The 18031-nt window shown below is 39.3% G+C and overlaps 1 protein-coding gene across 1 annotated transcript in view; it reads right to left on the bottom strand.

Annotated features, from left to right (window-relative positions):
- Positions 1-17628, bottom strand: part of TMEM71 (transmembrane protein 71) — a 60295-nt gene extending 42667 nt beyond the window's left edge. The window contains exons 1-5 of the mRNA XM_072603044.1: positions 17526-17628; positions 17265-17389; positions 14069-14144; positions 9085-9145; positions 3892-4104 (exon numbers count right to left, since the gene is read on the bottom strand). Coding sequence (XP_072459145.1) covers positions 3892-4104; positions 9085-9145; positions 14069-14108 — 314 coding nt within the window. The 5' untranslated portion in view covers positions 14109-14144; positions 17265-17389; positions 17526-17628. The remainder of the gene's footprint in view (positions 1-3891; positions 4105-9084; positions 9146-14068; positions 14145-17264; positions 17390-17525) is intronic.
- Positions 17629-18031: the final 403 nt, after the last annotated feature.

The raw sequence follows: 18031 nt of genomic DNA, 5'->3' as shown, positions 1-18031 counted from the left end.
GGTAGAAGGAATTTCCTCAGTGGAAAGAACCTGCATCAGTGAAATAACAGGTAAAGACCTAAATAATAAAAATTAAAATTTAAAAAAAAATTCCCAGCAGCTGGTTCAGAGACTCACAAACTGTAGATTTGTTGATTTTGAATTTGAATTTAAATGGACCCTAAAACAGCTTTAACTCCTTTTTTACAGATCTCTCCTCTGTAAGAAGGTTATATTAAATCTCTAAGGTTCTTTCTGGTACTAAGATTCTATGATTCAGTAATTAATCTAAACCCTTCCTGAATCTCTTCATATTTTCAACATAGCATACTTTCTGAGGTAAGAGGCTTTGTATTTTTACTTTTCAGGGCTTAAAGTAATATTTCTCCTTCTTTCAAGTTTCAGTTGAATTCCTCCATTTAATGAAACAAGATACATGAGAGCTAATGCTGTTTAGAAAGATTATAATAGATAGCAATTGTCCAGCCTTCTTTCATAACCCATTCTTCATGTTTAGAACTTAAATAACCTTAGCAATCATTTGGTACAACTTCTAAATTTTTCTCAGTAAAGAAACTGAGACATAGGAAGTAAAGTGATTGCAAGCTCCTTCAAGGCAGAGATTATCTTTTACCTCTTTTTGTAAACCCAGGGTTTAGCACAGTGCTTGGCATATAGTAGGTGCTTAATAAATGTATATTGGTTTCTTGATTGATTGATTGCCCAGGGCAAAAAAATAGGTAGTAGAAGAATCAGATCTAGAGCTGAGGTCTCCTGACTCGTAGCCAAGGGTTCTTCCCATAATACCATGTTGCCTTCAGTACTGTAACATCTAGCAATCCTTGGCATAAAGAGACTCAGATTTCAGCTCCCTAGAATTTTAGACTGAACTGATTGACTGATTATTTGACTGGTTATTAGAGAGGCAGGATGATATATGGAAGAGATGTCTGGCTTTGGAGCCAGGAAATGTTAGACTCAAATCCTGCCTCTAACACAAAGGGGAGAACTAGTAGTCATTGAACATCAGTTGCTTCATCTGTAAAATGAGCGGGGAGAGGAATGGTAGTTGTGACTTATGCTTGATAAATATGGCTTAAATGAGCTTCAGGGTGCTTGCTGCTGCAAATGTATATAAAACTTGTTGCAAACTTTACATAAATAATGATGATAGCCAACATTTATAGGTTTGCAAAGCACTTTATAAATATATCATTGTTGTTTAGTCATTTCCAATTCTTTGTGACCCCATTTGGGCTTGTCATGGCAAAGATACTAGAGTGGTTTGCCATTTCCTTCTCTGGCTTATTTTACAAATGAGGAAACTAAGGCAAAGAAAGTTAAGTAAGTTACCCATGGTTATGCAGCTAATAAGGGTTTGAGGCCATATTTGAGCTCAAGAAGATGACTCTAGGCCTGACACTCTATCCACCGTGCCACCTAGTTGCCCACTTTATATGTATTATCTCATTTTATTCCATAGCCATGGAATGTGAATGCTCTCCTTAAATCCATTTTATAGAAGAAGAAATTGAGGTAAAGAGAGGTTAAGTGACTTACCCAAGGTCACACAGCTAACAAATGTCTGAGGCATGATTTGAACTCAGATCTTCCTGACTCCAAGTCCAACACTATCCATTGTGCCACCTAGCTGCCAGCTACTATTATCATTAAAAAAAAAAACAAAAACCAGAGGTCATCTAGCCTAATACCTTGCATGATGGACAAATTTGCTCTCTGATTGTTACCTCCAGTAACAAAGAACTTATTGACCTGTTTATCATCCAATAACCTTTCACATACTCTTAGCTTTTATCATATCCCTTTGAATTTTGACCATGAAATACCCTAGGGAAAAGGGAAAGACTCAGAAAGCATTGTCAAAGACTTGGCTGATGCTGATCTTGCGACACAATTCATCACCACTCATCGCTCTAGTATGTTCAGTGTCATGCCATCTTGGCCAGGTACACGAGTCCCCTGGAACACATGTAACAGAGAGGACTCATCCATAAGTAGTGACAAATACCTCAGCATCCTCAGCCCTGCACAAGTGTGGCTTTTGCTATGACATGGTCTTAACTGTAGCTCTCTTCTTCCTCTATCACTGTAGACCTCTGCACAAGTAGTATCATGGTAGTTGATCTCAGACAGCTAGAGTAAACCCCTACTTCTCACCACTGTCATATGCTGACCGTGAGCAGCCTCAGTGTAGACTGGAGGTTAGTACGCTCTTCAGGCTATAGCCAGCAGCTGCCAACTGGCTGCCCTTACAACTTAGGTACCCTGCCTCACTGACCACGTGGATACTGTCATGTATCTTATTTTACAGAAAGATGATTCTCTCTGTCACCTGCCTCCAAACATTCACCATGTTCCTCTTTCTAGTTCTTTGCAAACCATATGTGAAAAAAGAAAAATACTTTAAATAGTTACCAGATACTTAAAAGAGAGAAAGAGCATCACCGTTGCAAGCATTATCTAAATAATACGACTCACAGGGATATTGGCGTGTTGGAGTCAGGAAAGACATCAGCTCAAATTCCAAGTCTGATACTATATAAAAGTGGGCATAGGTATTATACCTGGAATTTTATTTCTATATGGAATTCCCAGACAAGGAAACTTCTTCCACCCATTCAGGTTGACACCTTCTCTGAAACTTACGTTCTTAGAGCAACTTTTTTTGATGACAAACTTCTATCAGTAAAAACAATTTTCAAGCAACCCCCCTCAAAATGTTTACGTTTACTTATTTTTAAATTATATCTATGTATTACACTAAACTATACAAAGGATGAAATAAGGATGAAATCATTATTTGATCTTAGAATCAATAGAGAGCCATTGCAGACTATTGAGTGAGGGTGACATGGTCAGACCTAAACTTTAGGAAATTCACTTTGGCATCTGAGTAAGGAATATGCTGACATGCAGAGAAACTTGGAAGAGGAAGACCGAGATGGAAACTATTATAATAGTCCAGGGAGAGGTAATGAATGACTAACCTAGCACGGTGGTTTGGTAAGTGGAGTGAAAGGACTGGATGTGAGTGATGTTAGAGAGGTAAAAACATCAAGATTTGGCAAATGATTGATGTATGGGGTAAGGGACATTGAAGAGTCATGATAACAGCATGGTTGTGAACCTGAGGAATGGGGCAAATTGTGGTACCCTCCACAGAGGGGGTGTCATCGGGGATGGGTGGAGTTAATATGGTTATATCTTATTCTTGCCTATTCATCCTCTGCTACTGAAAAATGAAAATAATGTTTCAGGGGCTTACTCAGCAGCCAGTGTCCCAGAATTCAGAGCCCACCACTGTGTTATATCAGCTATAGTCATGGGATGATGGGTGAATTTTCCTATGAATGTGCTGTGGATATCTGTGTTAGGGTAGGTTATAACTGCTGGGAGAACCCACCCTACACCACAAAGTAAGGTCAGAGGTGGGAGGGGTTAGAGTGGGAGAGTGTTTAAGATGTATAATTGTTTTGGAAACAAGACTAGAGCTGGCTGAGGAAGGAGGAGGGTGGGATATAACACATATTACTGCCCTCCCATTGGTTGATCACATACTCCTGGAGGATCAGGCCACATTCCCCACACTCCCCCTCACATGGAAGACCACTGACCTAGGGCACAAAAGACTTAGCCAAGTCAGCATGTAACAGTTCTTCCTAGATACAAGATCAGCTTTCTCTACCTTGCACCATATTTCCTCTCTAGCTAGATGTGTGACTTGGTACAATTCACTCAACTTCTCTGAGATTTATTTTTTCATCTGAAAAATGAGATTGATTTTTTTGTTTGGAAGGAATGCACACTGTAAATATTGAAGCCCTGGAAACATGTTCTGTGATTGTCATGGCCTTGTGGAGATGCTATAGAGAATGAACACCGTTGACTTACCTGACCAGATTCTCTTTGTATACAACGCTTGTCTGAGTGGGACTCAGAGTGATGTTGCCATCTTCATCAGAGAGAAAGCTGTCCTCTGTCAAAATGTAATAACCATTGGTGAGGAGCCGGGGGCTTCGGCGGCAAATAAAATGGGAACCTGTCAGGGGATTTATGGAACAGCATTCTGGTGGGGTGTCCGCATCCAGAAAAGTATAAGCATAGCTGGAGAGGAAGGGCAAAGAAAACCTTTAGAATCTCTAACCTACACACCCAGGATCTCATTTGCCATTTGTCAATCTCTGGGGAACTCTGGGACCCCTAGCCTGTTCTGACGAGTTATTTCTCATCATTTCCTACCCCCAAGGTAAACTCTGGGGAAGCTCTGCTGTGATCAGCAGTTTCCTACTGCTACAGTTCCCAGACAGAGATAGTGCCAAGGACACTTGGGCAACCCATCCCTTTCTGCAGTTAGGGTCCTTTTTCATGGCACTATATTTTCTATTCCACTATTTCCATTTTACAGAGGAAAAAATTGAGTCTCAGAGAGGTTAGAGCAGGGGTGGGGAACCTATGGTCTCAAGGCCACATGTGGCCTCAAGTGCAACCCTTTGATTGAATCCAAAATTCACAGAACAAATCACTTTAATAAAAGAATGTTGTGTAAAACTTGGATTCAATCAAAAGGTCACATCCAAGGACCTAGAAGGCCACATGTGGCCTCAAGGCTGTCCTATCCTTGGGCTAGAGGATTTCATAGTCACATGGCTTATCAGTGTCAGTGGCATTGTATAAACCCAAGCCTTCAAATTTCATGGTCCCAGGACTCTATTAGCCATTTAATACTGCCTCTTATAATGATAACAGCTTGAACTAGTGTTGTTTTCCTGTTCCAAAACACTTTTTGTATACACAATCTCCTATGATCCTTATAACAATCTTGTAAAATTGACAGTATAAGAATTATTTATTCTATTTTATAGAAGAGGGAACTAAGTGATTTGCCCCAAACATTACAACTAATAAATGTTAGAGCCAAGCATATAAGACAAGTCTTCTGACCCCAAGTCCAAAACACCTCCCCCATACCATATATGCAATGAAAATTGATTGACCTCAAGTTCTAATAGAAAAGTGGTCCATTTTACACATGACCAAACCAAGTCTTAGAGATCAAGTGACTTGACCATTGGTGCATAGTTAGTAATGTACAGCACTATGCCTTGAAGCCATACCTCTCAACTCCGTGTCTACCCTCTCATTGTATCCTCATGGCAGTGACTCCGGAGTCAGAAGACCTCTGATGTTTAAGATCTTGTGACTTGGGCAAGTCACTGAACTTCTCTGGGACTCTTTCCTCCTCACATGTAAAATAAGGGAGTTAGACTAGTTGCTTTCTGAGTTTCCCTTATGGTCTATCCATGACTCTATAAGTGCTAGCAGTGGGGCAGGTGTCATTGCAAATAAACAATCTTATTTGTGTGGTGGGCAGGTATTGTTATTTCCTTTTTTATGAATAAATAAACTTAGTCTTAAAGAGGGTCAAGGAATTGTCACTGGACACGTCAACAGGACGGGGGTACTAAAGCCCAGATCTTCTGGGTTCTTCGTCCTGAGTGTTAGTCTGTCCAGTTATATAATGGTCAGTCAGTCAACTAACATCTTTTAAGTACCTATGATGTGCCTAGTACTAGAGAGATAAAAAGAAAGGCCAAAGACAGTTCCTGCTTTCAAGGACTTTACAGCCTAATGGGGCACACAGCATGCAAACAATCATGTACAAAGGGTGTGTGTGTGTGTGTGTGTGTCTGTGTGTGTATACACACGTACATATGCATACACACACATATATGTATATGGTAAATTGGAGATAATCAAAAGAGAGAAAGAACTAGATTTAAGTGGGAAGTCAGGAAAAAGTCTCTTGTAGAAGGTAAAATTTTAGTTGAGAATTAAAGGAAGCCAGGAGGTGGAAATGAGAAGGGAAGGATTGTAGGCATCGGGGACAGATAGAGAAAATTCCTGGAGTTGGGAGATGGAGCAACAATAACCATTGTTACTGGTTCCCAGGGTACACAGTAGATTATAAAGTGTAAGAAAATTAGAAAGTTAGAAAGGGACTAGATAGCCAAACAAAGGATTTTACATTGGAACCTGGGGGTGATACAGAGCCACTGAAGATGACTGACTAGTCTAACAGCTGACTGGAGGACAGACTGCAGTAGGCAGAGGCATGAGGCAGGGGCACTGGTCAGCCAGCTATTGCAATAGTCCAGTTGAGAGGAGATGAGGACCTGGTGTCAGTTCCTGGACATAATGTTACTTTCTTGACTTGTTAAATATGCTCCATGTGCCCAGTAGGTGTAATAATCTGTATTCTAGTGGGTAAGATATAGAGGTCTACGTGATAGTGGGTGGGGTAGATTCACTCTAAGCACTAGGCTTAGAGAGAAGAGTCTAGGGTTCAAGTCCATTCTACCGGTACTACTTTTAAAAAGGGTTAATAATACTTGCACTACTAATTGTTGTTGTAAGGGAAGTGTTTTATAAATCTTAAGAGTCCTATGCAGGGTCTTCCTAAAGTCTTTATGGACTTTTCAGTTATTGAATCTATTAAAGCTTAAAAAGTAGCATAAATCCTCTTTTGTACCTTGTCAGTTACAGTAACAGTTTACATTCTTATTGTGCTTATAGTTTGCTTTACATATGTTGCCTCATTCAAGACTCATAAATACACTGTAACAAGTAGGAGATACAAGATTTTTTTTAAAATCTTCATTTTATAGTTGAGGAAAGTGAGACTCAGAGAGATGAATTGACTTGTCTACATAGCTAGGAAGTATCAGAAGTATCAGATTCAACCTATGTCTGACATCCATCACCCTTATCTACTCCATGTGCCATGTTAGGGGTACTCCATCTCCAGCCCTGATGTCTTACAAAATTTCAAGGTCAGCCTCTCCCCAGTGTCTTTTCTTTCTACTGCTTTTAGACTTCTCTTTCCTTTTTTTGACAGTAAGAACTTCCAGTTTCTGAGTTACAATAATTGTGTTTTGTTGTTTTAAGTTAATTCCCTAGAATAACCAACAATTGGGGACCGTATCCCCAAGAGACACATATCCAGCTCCCAAATCTCTAGACTCCAGCCTTGTATGTGCTGTAACCATCCAAGGAATTTTGCTTTTCATCAACTTCCTTCCAAGGAGCTTATAAAAAAAAAAAACCCAAAAAACAAATACTACTGCACCCTAAATATCTTCAACTTCAGCACCCTATCACATGGGTATTTCCTCTTGCTTTGAATCTGGCCACTCCATGGGGATTTCTGATCTTCCCTTCTCCCCCTTCCACTAGGACACAACAGAGCTAAGTCACAGAAGCACAAGGCTCTGAGTCTATGATGGTAAGGTCCCTGAGGACAGCATAGAGAGCTGTCTTTTGCCTCTTTTTGTATACCCAGTGCTCAGCACACTGCTGCATAATAGATATTCAATAAATGCTTATTGGTTGACTGAGACTCTGCCCCTTTCTATCTCTAACCTTAAATATATCATTTAACTTTTCTGAAGCCGTGTGTCATCATCTGTCCAAAAGAACTAGGCAGACAGAGTGCCAGGCCTGGAGTCAAGAAAACTTAAATTCAAATCTGGCCTCAGATACTTAGTAACTATGTGACGCTGGGCAAGTCACTTAACTCTGTTTGCCTCAGTTCCTCGTCCAGAAAATAAACTGGAGAAGGAAGTGGCAAACCATGCTAGTATCTTTGCCAAGAAAACTCCAAATGGCATCACAGAGAGTAGGACATGACTGAAATTACTGAACAACAACACTTCACAGGGATGTTGTAAGGGACCACTTTTTAGAACTTTGAAATGTTCTAAAATGTGAGCCCCTATTCAATTTGGGCTTAAAATTACCTCATAGGGTTGTTTGGAGGATATTGAATCTTTTCAACATAATGTGTCATATGAATGTGAGTTCCTATTCAAGTTGTGACTAACATGTGACAGTGCAGGTACCCAAAGGATATTTGAACTTGATAAACATTTAGTAAGCCCCGTACTATATAAGACACTGTGTTAGGTGCTGGCTATACAAAGACAAAATAAAAAACAATTTCTACTGTCAGTGAGGGGACAGCTAGGTGGTGCAGTGGATAGAGCGCTGAGTTTGGTGTCTTCCTGACAAATTCAATTCTGGTCTCAGACACTTACTAGCTGTGTGACCCTGGGCAAGTCACTTCACCCTCAGTTTTTCATCTGTAAAATGAACTGTAGAAGGAAATAGCAAACCACTCTAGTATCTTTGCCAAGAAAACCCCAAATGGGGCCATGAAGCATCAGACATGACTGAAGTACAACAAAACAACATCAAGGAGCTTACGAAGCACAAAAGGGTATGAAAAATCTTAGAGACAGAAGGAGTTCAGAGGCCATAAAATTAGCTCTCATTTCTACAGTGACTTAAAATTTACCAAACACTTTCACTATGACATCTTGATGAAGTATGTCATACAACTATCCCCATTTTACAAACAAGTAAACTGAACACAGAATAAGGATTTGGACTCCAAATTCAGCATATGAATCTATTATAAAACCTATCTGACTATTGGTCATCTGATCTTTGCTTGAATACTTTAATAATAACATGAGTAAAAATGACAAACATTTACGTAGTGCTTAATATGTAGGAGGCACTGTGCAAAGCATTTTGCAATTGTTATCTCATTTGAAACTCACAACAACCCTAGAACATAAGTGCTATTATTATCTCCATGTTGCAGATGAGAAAACTGAGGCAGACAGAGGTTAAGTGATTTGCCCAGGGTCACATAGTTAAGTGCCTGAAGCCAGGTCTGAACTCAGGTTCTCCTGACTCCAAGTCTAGTGCTTTGTATCCATTGTACTTCTTGGATGCCCCAAATACCTCCAGTATCAAGAAGCTCACAACCTCAGAGACACATAATGGACCAAGTTAAAAACCTCCACTACCATTCATCCCCACTCTATAGCCTGACTTGGGACCATCTAAAAGAGAATGGTCCAGAAAACCCCATAAGACATATACTCTTCCCAAACATAAATGAATCATTCAAAATAACTTTTCTTTTGAATGATCAACAAAAATAATAAATGAAATGGACCTAAAAGCTGGAATTTGCATTGCCTTTCCTATAGAAAAAATGACAACCTCCCAAAATACCTTGGGAAAATGCATCTGGGTGAGAGAGTTCCAGTTGATTCTCTTTCCAGTCCAGGAGAACCTAGGCAAATAGACAAGAGAGAAGAAAAGAGGAGAAAAGACCAGTAAGCCTGATTAAACCGGAAAATATGCTAAAGAGTAGAAACTCTGTACATTGTTGGTAAAAATCAAATGTCTGATGTCTTACCCACGGAGCCAAACTTAAGTCTGACAGGGTTTAAAAATTAATCTCTAATTCCAGTTTTGTCCCTGGTATCTGGAAACCAGCAGTCAGAAATAAACTATGTCCTTGGGTGTTTTGTTTGCCTCTTGGGGTTTATTACTCTTCAGTCTCCAAGTACTGCTTTCCTTTGGAGATAAATTCATGAGGGCCAGAGGGGTCATGAATAAATCATCACCGCCCAACAGATATCCGTGAAATAGAGAAGGATCACATTTTATGAGAAGAAGAGAAACCCTAAATTCATCATAGGCTTAACACTTAATTTATTTATTTCCCTGTGTATTTGGTCCGCTGGGTAATTTGCAAAATTAAATTCTCTGCCAAAGACTCTCCCTCCTTAGGGCAAATTAAATATATTTTGTTGTAAAAAAAAAATGGAAGTTAGAAAAGTAAATCCTTATTTTCATAAGTTACTTATGATTTACATGGCTAACAGAGGGTGGTATAGTGGAAAATGGAATGAATTATGTGTATCAGAAGGTTGGGGTTCTAACCCTTCCCACTTACACTGATTTTCCGTTAGGTTCTTAATGAAAATAACTGACATTTAAATAAATTGCTTTACATACTTTGGATCATTTAGTCCTCCTGACAACGTTATGAGGCAAGAACTACGAATATTCTGATCATCCCTGTTTTACAGATGAGAAAACAGAGTCCCAGAAACAAGGGAAGTGACTTTTTCATGTTCATGGCACCAATGGTTACCAAATGCAGCATTCAAACTCAGGTTCCTCCTAACTTCAGGTCAGGAACTCTTTTCTCTATACCTATTGAGTTAGTCCACCCTAGCAGCTTCATATTTCAGAGGGAAGCTGAGTTTCCTCATCTGTAAAATGAATATAATAATATTTTTACTACGTACCTTCCAAGGTGGAAAGTGTTATCTGAAGTATGGCATGAACATGAAAATTATAATTGTGAATACAAAAAATAAGAAGTGGGTTTTGTAGGTGTTTAATGTGAGATAGAGACACCTGAACCTGTGTTGTCATCAGTGTGGGGAATTTCTAAGACATTTCTTTTTGCTTTCTTTTGTATCTCTAGTGTTTACCGCAGTATGCATGCATGTACACATGTGAATATATACTTGCATGTCAATTTGACATAAGCATAGACATACAAATGTATATGCACATGTATACATACATGCATTTCCATCATACATACATATCAGTAAGTCAATCAGTCAATAAGCATTTATTAAGTGTCAACTGTATGCTAGACACTGTGGTAAGAACTAGGGATACAAAAGAAGGCAAAAATAGTCCCTATTCTCCTGGAAATCATAGTCTAAAGGGGAAGACAATATGCAAATGACTATGTACAAACAAGCTATATACAAAATAAATATGAAATAATCAAGATAAGGAAGGCATGAGAATTAAGAAGGATTGGAAAAGGCTTCTTGTAGAAGACAGAATTTTATCTGAGACTTGAAGGAAACCAGAGAAGCCAGGTTGCCAAGAAGAGAAGGGAGAGAATTCTAGGAATGGAACAGCCATTGAAAATGTCAAGTGTCAGGAGATGGAATGCCTTGTTCAAGGAATAACAAGAATCCCAATGTCACCAGTTTGACAGGTCCATTACAGGGGAGTAAGGTAGAAGAGAACTGCAAAGGATGGGGGAGGGTCTAAAGTTATGAAGGTCTTTAAAAGCAAAATAGAAGACTTGTATTTGATCTTAGAGGCGATAGGGAGCTATTGGAGTTTATTGAATAGAGAGCTGACTTTCACTTAAGGAAGACTAATTTATCAGCTGATGGTAGGATGGTAACTGTGGAGGGGAGAGACTTGAGATGAGGAGACCAACCAGCAAGTTATTGCAGTGCTTTAGGCATGAGGGTGACAAGTGCCTGTCCCATGGTGATGGCAGTGTCAGAAGAGAGAAGGGGGGGGCACATAGGAGAGATGCTGCTAATGAAAAATCAACAGAACTTGGCAACAAATTTGATATGGGATGGGGGGGGCAGATGAGAGAGTAAAGAGTCAAGGATGACACCTAGATGGCAAACCCAGGTAACTGGGAAGATTGTGGTATCTTCAAAAGTAATGGGGAAGTTCAGAACAGAGGAAGGTTTGAGGAGTAAGATGATGAGGTTTTGGTTTTGATCATGTTGAGTTTAAGATGTCTAGGGGACATTCACTATGGAGATGCAAAACTGGAGGTGAGCAGAGAGATTAGTCTATCTGATAACCATCAATATAACAATGATGATTGAGAATATGAGACTGATGAAATCATCAGGTAAAATAGTGTAGATGGAAAAGGCACAAGCAGGTAACCTGGATGCAGATCCAAAAAAGAGAATGGGGAGTGGTCAAACAGAGAGGAAAAGAACCAGAATGGAGAAGTGTCATGGAAAACTAGACAGAAGAGAATAGTGAGAAGACAGCAATCAATAATGTCCAAGACTGTAGAAAGATCACGAAGGAAAAGGATTGAGAAAAAATTTAGCAATTAAGATTCACCAATAACTTTGGGGAAAGCACTTTCAGTTGAATAATGAGGTTGGAAGCCAGAAAGCAGAGAATTAAGAAAAGATTAAGAAGAGGAATTTAGCCACAAAAATGAGTAATATGGGATGATCATCATTATCATCGTACCTAGCATTTATGAAGCGCCTACTATGTTTCAGGCACTTTTAAAAATATTATCTCATTTGATCCTCACAGCAACCCTGGAAAGAAGGTACTATTATTATTCCTATTTTACAGTTGAGGAAACTGAGGCAAACAAGTTAAGTGACCTGCCCAAGGTCATCCAGTTAGTGTCTAAGGCTAGATTCTAAGGTCAGATCTTCCTGACTCAAGGTCCAGAGCTCTTTCTACTGCACCACCTCATTGCCAGGGATGGATAGATCAAACGAAGGTTTCTTTGGACATGGAGAGGTATGAACATATTTGGAGGCAGTAGGGGAGCAGCCAATGTGTGTTCGTCCCTCATTGCCAAAGAAGACCATGCCATCAGAGAAATAATGACATGACTTGCACTTGACTTTGTTTTGTGTGAGGGAGGGCTGTGCAGGTCACCAGCCTCACTTCTCCTCCAGAGCCATCTGAATCCAGTGACCAGATAATCATTGGGGTGACTAGAGATGAGGCATTTAGGGTTAAGTGAGTTGCCCAAGGTCACACAGCTAGTGAGTATCAAGTGTCTGAGGGAGCAGCCAATAGAGAGAGATTACAGATAAGTAAGAGAGTGGGAAAGATAGAGGGAGCATTCTCTGAGACAGAATGGAATGGGATCACTTGTGCAAGGATCAGGGTTTGTCTTGGCAAGAAGGGCCATCTCTTCATGTAAAATGGGTAAAGGAGGTATCTGAGAAATGTGAGATGAGAAGAAGAGGGAACTCTCAGCAGATGACCTCATGTTTATTAGTAAAATATGAAAGGTTCTCAGCTGAGAGTGTGGGGGTAGGGAATGCTAAATGGTGAAAAGATTTGGAAAAGCCAGTTTGTTGGGATAGTAAGTCAAATAGGAAGGTGTAAAAATATTGTCTCAGAACCCAGTTGAGATTATGTATCATGCTTTTGCAGTGAATTATTTCTGCATGGTTGCATGATTTTCTCCAATTTCATTTAGCTATACATGAGTAAGAGAAGGAAGTAGGTGATAAGAGTAATCCAAGATGGAGGCTTGGCAGAGCAAGACTGGTGATAGGATAAGGGGGCAAGAGACCCAAGAGAAATGGTCATTGTAGAGTTAAACTAGTTCACCATATGTTCAAGATGGGGAACTTAGGATAATGTAGTCGGTGATCAACAGTAGGTGATGGCCTGGGGAGTACCAGAGGGTGGAAGGACCTGGAGGTCACATTGAAGGCAAAGAACAAGGTTGGGGGCTGCAAGACCGAGGGAAGGATGGTCTGATAACAGATTGTGATAAGATAAGGGGTTTTCAGAGTTCATGAACCTGGAAGTAGTGGATTTGTGGATGACGGCAAGACCAGCTTCACAGACTGTCTATAAAAAATGTTTTTAAACAGATAGATTTATATTCAAAAGAGAAAAAGCACACCAAAGCAGATGGTATTTACTAATTGTATTTCAGTCAACTTGGGACGTCAATTGGCTTCAGTCTATAAGATTGGAAGCAGTGGACTGGATTGGAGGAACTCTGGGATCCTTGCCAGTTTTGATTATGCGAAAGATGTCCATTCCACTATGACTGCAGATAGAGAATGTTTATAGATATGAAGTGATTTGTAAAGTAGCAATGGAGAAAAGAGTGACAGTGAGGTATATTTTAGGTCTAGTCAGTGGAACTTTCTCAACTTATTTGAAGGTTTAATGTGCCAAAGAAGAGACTCTGAAGACTCAAATAGGTGTGGGTAAGTTGGAAGAACAAAACTGGGGGTGGCTTGAGGGAAAAATAAGAGGAAGGAAGAAAGAAACTTGAAACAGCCACCATGTGAACAACGCCCTTGTTTTTGCAAGTAGCTATCAAAATCGTTCAGCATTTTCCCCATGCTTAGAGTTTTGCATCTTAATTGTTGCTGATAAACAATCTTCCTTCTCATTTTTATGCACAGACATCTAAAAAAATCATGATTTTTTTCACAGAAAGCAAAAACAAAAACACTTACAACAACTTGCATTTCTTTCAAAGAAAGAAATGAAGTCAGATTCGTTGCTAAAGCACACCCAGCATTTAAGAAATGCAAACCACTGACAGATGGTTAATGGCACAAGTATCAGCAAAATCAAAGCAAGAAATCTTTCAGGAGATAATTGTGCTGAGCAGAACTCAGACATTTACTTGCTACTGGTGTAGATGTGAGCTGAGAGATGCGGTGCATGTTGGGAAGGCCACTTGTACAAACTTCACAGATTGTCTGCAAGAGAGGTTAAGAAAAGGTAGATGCGTATTAAAAATATGACAATCCTAAGAAGAGCAGATGGCATTTACTAATTGCTCTAGAGTACATTTGGATATTCAGTAATAAATACCTATAAAATTGGAGACAGAGGATGGAGCCAGAGTGTGCTTGGGGACCTTTGCAAATTTTGTAATTCTAGAATAAATTTCTAATGACTTTACTCAATTCATGAAATTGTTGTGTTTGTTTTTCTTTAAGCAATAAGCTGATTCAAACTGTGATAGTTAGTCCTTTAAATACATAAGCTAAAAAGTCTCCATGCAAGCTCATGTGATATGATGCACAAATATTCAACATGTCAGACAACAATACTGGAAAAATAACTATTTACATTTTTTTCAGTAGATCTTAGCTATAAACTGTCAAACCATATTTGGATATGGGCCTGTGTTGTTTGTACGGCAACCTAGATCATGCATACATCTATATCAGGAGATGCCAGGGCTGTCATGTGTTTGGTATCAGCACAAGCATTCGTAAGTGACCTGAGCAGTGCTGTACTCCTAAGAGTAAGGACAGACACTACACATCACAGAATGCATTTATAAATCCAATCATAAGTGCTTGTATTTTACTTTTCAATCATTTCAACCACTAATGAAATGCCAGTAAAAGCATATACATGATAGGAATTTCAGTTGCTGTTCATATAGCAAACATTTCTACATTCTGTTGGCTGCCGGAAGGAACTTCGGGTGTACTCCAAGCCCCTATTTTTACAGAACCTCAGGTAGGTGATATGCTAAAAACAATAATATTAAAAAGGACAGCAAAAAAAAGAAAAATAAGAACAAGCTAATATTCATATAGCACTTTAAGATTCGCAAAGTGTGTTACATATGCTTTCTCATCTGATCCTTACTAAGTGGAGAGTTTCAAATAGCTACTGTTAATTTGATGTTGTTTTAGTCACGTCTAATTCTTCATGACTCCACTAGGGGTTTTCTTGGTAAAGATATCGGAGTGGTTTGCTATTTCTTTCTCTAGCTCATTTTACAGATGAGGAAACTGAAGTAAACAAGGTTCAGTGACTTGTCCAAGACAAGTCTTCCTGACTCCAAGTCTGGCACTCTATTCGCTGAGCCACCTGTTTGCCTGGTACTATTATTATGTTCATCTTATATGTAAGAGAATTCAGTTTAAAAGAGGTTTAACTATTTCCCCAGAGTCACATAGCTACTAAGTGTCTGAGGCAGGATTTGAACATAGTTTTTTCTAATGCCACATCAGGTATATTTGTCCAAGGTCACACAGGGAGTTAAGGAAAGACTAGGCTGGAGGATTCAATTTTTTTAATCTGTAAAATGGGAATAATAATGCTTGTACTACCAAATTCAGAGTCTTTGTGAAGAAAATCCTTTGTAAATCTTAAAGTACTACATGAATGCAGTTTGGGATACTTAATTTTTTTTTTTTGTTTTGCTCAGAATATAATTTTTATCAAAAGCCAGTGGAAAAATCTCAGTGTGGGCAGACCCCACTGTAACTTCATCTTTGAGAACTACCAGAGAACACAGATGGGGTCACAGACTTACCCATGATCACACAAGTAGTACATAACACAAGCAAGACTTGAACCCAGGCAATGAATCTGGAGGCCAACCCATTACCCATGATGCAATATACTTGCATATATATGTTATACACACATACACATAACATGTATGTACATAAGAAAGTATGACAACACATCTATGTTAATTTATTATTCTTGTTTTAATATAGCAGGCATAAGTTCTTAAAAAAACTGTGATTCAATCCATATAAAGCACTCCTAATGCAGACAGTCTCTCTAGAAATGCAAATTGCAGTCCTATGACTTATTGGATCATGGGTTTCAAGCTGAATGAATCCGTAAAGGTGATCCAATCCAATTTCCCCATTTTAAAGACAAAGTACTGAGACTTAGAGAGATGAAAATAGTTTGCCCCACACAAAGAAAATAAGCAAGATGTGACCACAGGTCATCTGACTACAAATCCAGCATTCCACATTGCTATCTATGTCCTGGGGAAAGTCTGGAGTGTCTAGAATTTAAGCAACTTGCCACATTCATTTGTTTCAGTCATATCCAACTCCTTGTGACTCCATTTGGGGTCTCCTTGACAGAGATACTTCAATGGTTTACCCTTTCCTTCTCCAGATCATTTTACAGATGAGGAAACTAAGGCAAATAGGGTTAAGTGACTTGCCCAGGGCCCACCCCAGAAGTGGGATCTGAACATGTCTTACAGTATCTGTGACCTCAGGTATATGAAGTTTCTAACCAAGAAACCTAATCTAACAGTGCAGCGTGGCAATTAAGCTGCATCTTATCATGTTAGAGAACAGCCTACTATACTCAGAGGTTAAGTGACTTGCTCATTGTCATATAGGCAGTCTGCTTCAGGGGCAGAATTTGAACCCAGGATTTCCTGACTCTGAGGCCAGCTTTCTATTCATTCTGCTAACCTACCTTTCAATGTAATGATGTAAGAGTAGCATTAGCTTATTTTTTGTGTATATGACTGCAATATGAGAGCTCAAACAAAGCCCACAGTACCAGAAAGAATATTTTAAAAACCACGATAATAGTAAGAACAAACATTCAGATAATGCTTTCATCACATTTATACAGTGCTTAAGTCTTCTCCTATGAGCAGAGCAAGTCAAAGAACATGGACACAATCTACTAATTAACTCCAGGAGTAACTCGCTGAAATTCTTTTAACATATTTGTGATAAAAACCAAAAATTAATTACTTTGAGCTGCTGAATACAAAAATAAAGCTATCATCTTGGTTTTAGATCAGGTAGTTCTAAGCATGCACTATTAAAATGATACATTTTAATCTCTTCCTCACTAATAACTAAACTGAATTTTAAGGTAAAAGCTCATCCAGTAGCTAGCAAGCAAGCTGCTCAAAATACTACTTTTCCATAGTTATGTAGAGTTATACTGAAATACGTTTGATCTAGAATTGGTAACCCTTAAGTCTTTTTTTCTAAACCTATTTAAGCAAAAAAAAAAAAAAAATCTGATCTGACAGCCTCTTCAAATGATTAGTCCACCTCTAAGAAAGAATTGGTTCATACGTTGTAAGGCTGAAGGGGATCCCGAGGGTCTTCTTTCCACTGACAGTGACAAAAGGTTGACTGCAATTCAAGGCATCCCACATCTGACAGTCAGCGGAGAAATCCTAGAATTTGCTGCTTCTCTGCTGAAAAAGGCATCAGAATGTCAACAAGTGCTGACATCTTTCAAGCAAGATAAATGTGCTCTTCTCCTCTATTAATAAAAGCAAACACACACACACACACTCATGTATGCCCACACACACACATATGCACACGTACAATATAGTTTTGCCATCCCCAAAAGCTTCTCTTGGGCTTGTAACATTGTTCCATCAGCTGCTTCCTCACACAGAACAGTTTGTAGGTCTTGGGAAAGGAAGGCAGTTCTCTGACCCGCTTGTTTCCTTTCAAAAACAGTCTACGCAATCAGAAGGCTGGGAGGCAGAATGAGGTCACATTTCCTGTCGGGTCTCACATCACAAGAACTGCCTTTAAAGAGCACACTTAAGTTCACTATTAGGTTCCTGAACAATCCTGTGGGGGGGGGAGAGGAGAGGGATGCTGTCCAGGGACTGGGAGGGGGTGGAGTGTTGCTGTCCATATGCCAGGCTAGCTAGAAATAGATAGAACTAGCATTCTGACACATATAAGTAGGAATACAACAATCCTTCTAATTAGGGCTTTCTGAACCAATTCATCATCGTCTCTCTCACTTTGGATGCAATAAAACAGACAGAGCTTTCAATTACATCTCTTATTTCTGCACCTCCCTACTTATTTCTGAT

The sequence above is a fragment of the Notamacropus eugenii genome, chromosome 4 (assembly GCF_028372415.1).
Source record: "Notamacropus eugenii isolate mMacEug1 chromosome 4, mMacEug1.pri_v2, whole genome shotgun sequence".
NCBI classification, from domain to species: domain Eukaryota; kingdom Metazoa; phylum Chordata; class Mammalia; order Diprotodontia; family Macropodidae; genus Notamacropus; species Notamacropus eugenii.
The sequence above is the reverse complement of the archived record's forward strand: the minus strand, read 5'-3'. Positions and strand labels throughout refer to the sequence as shown.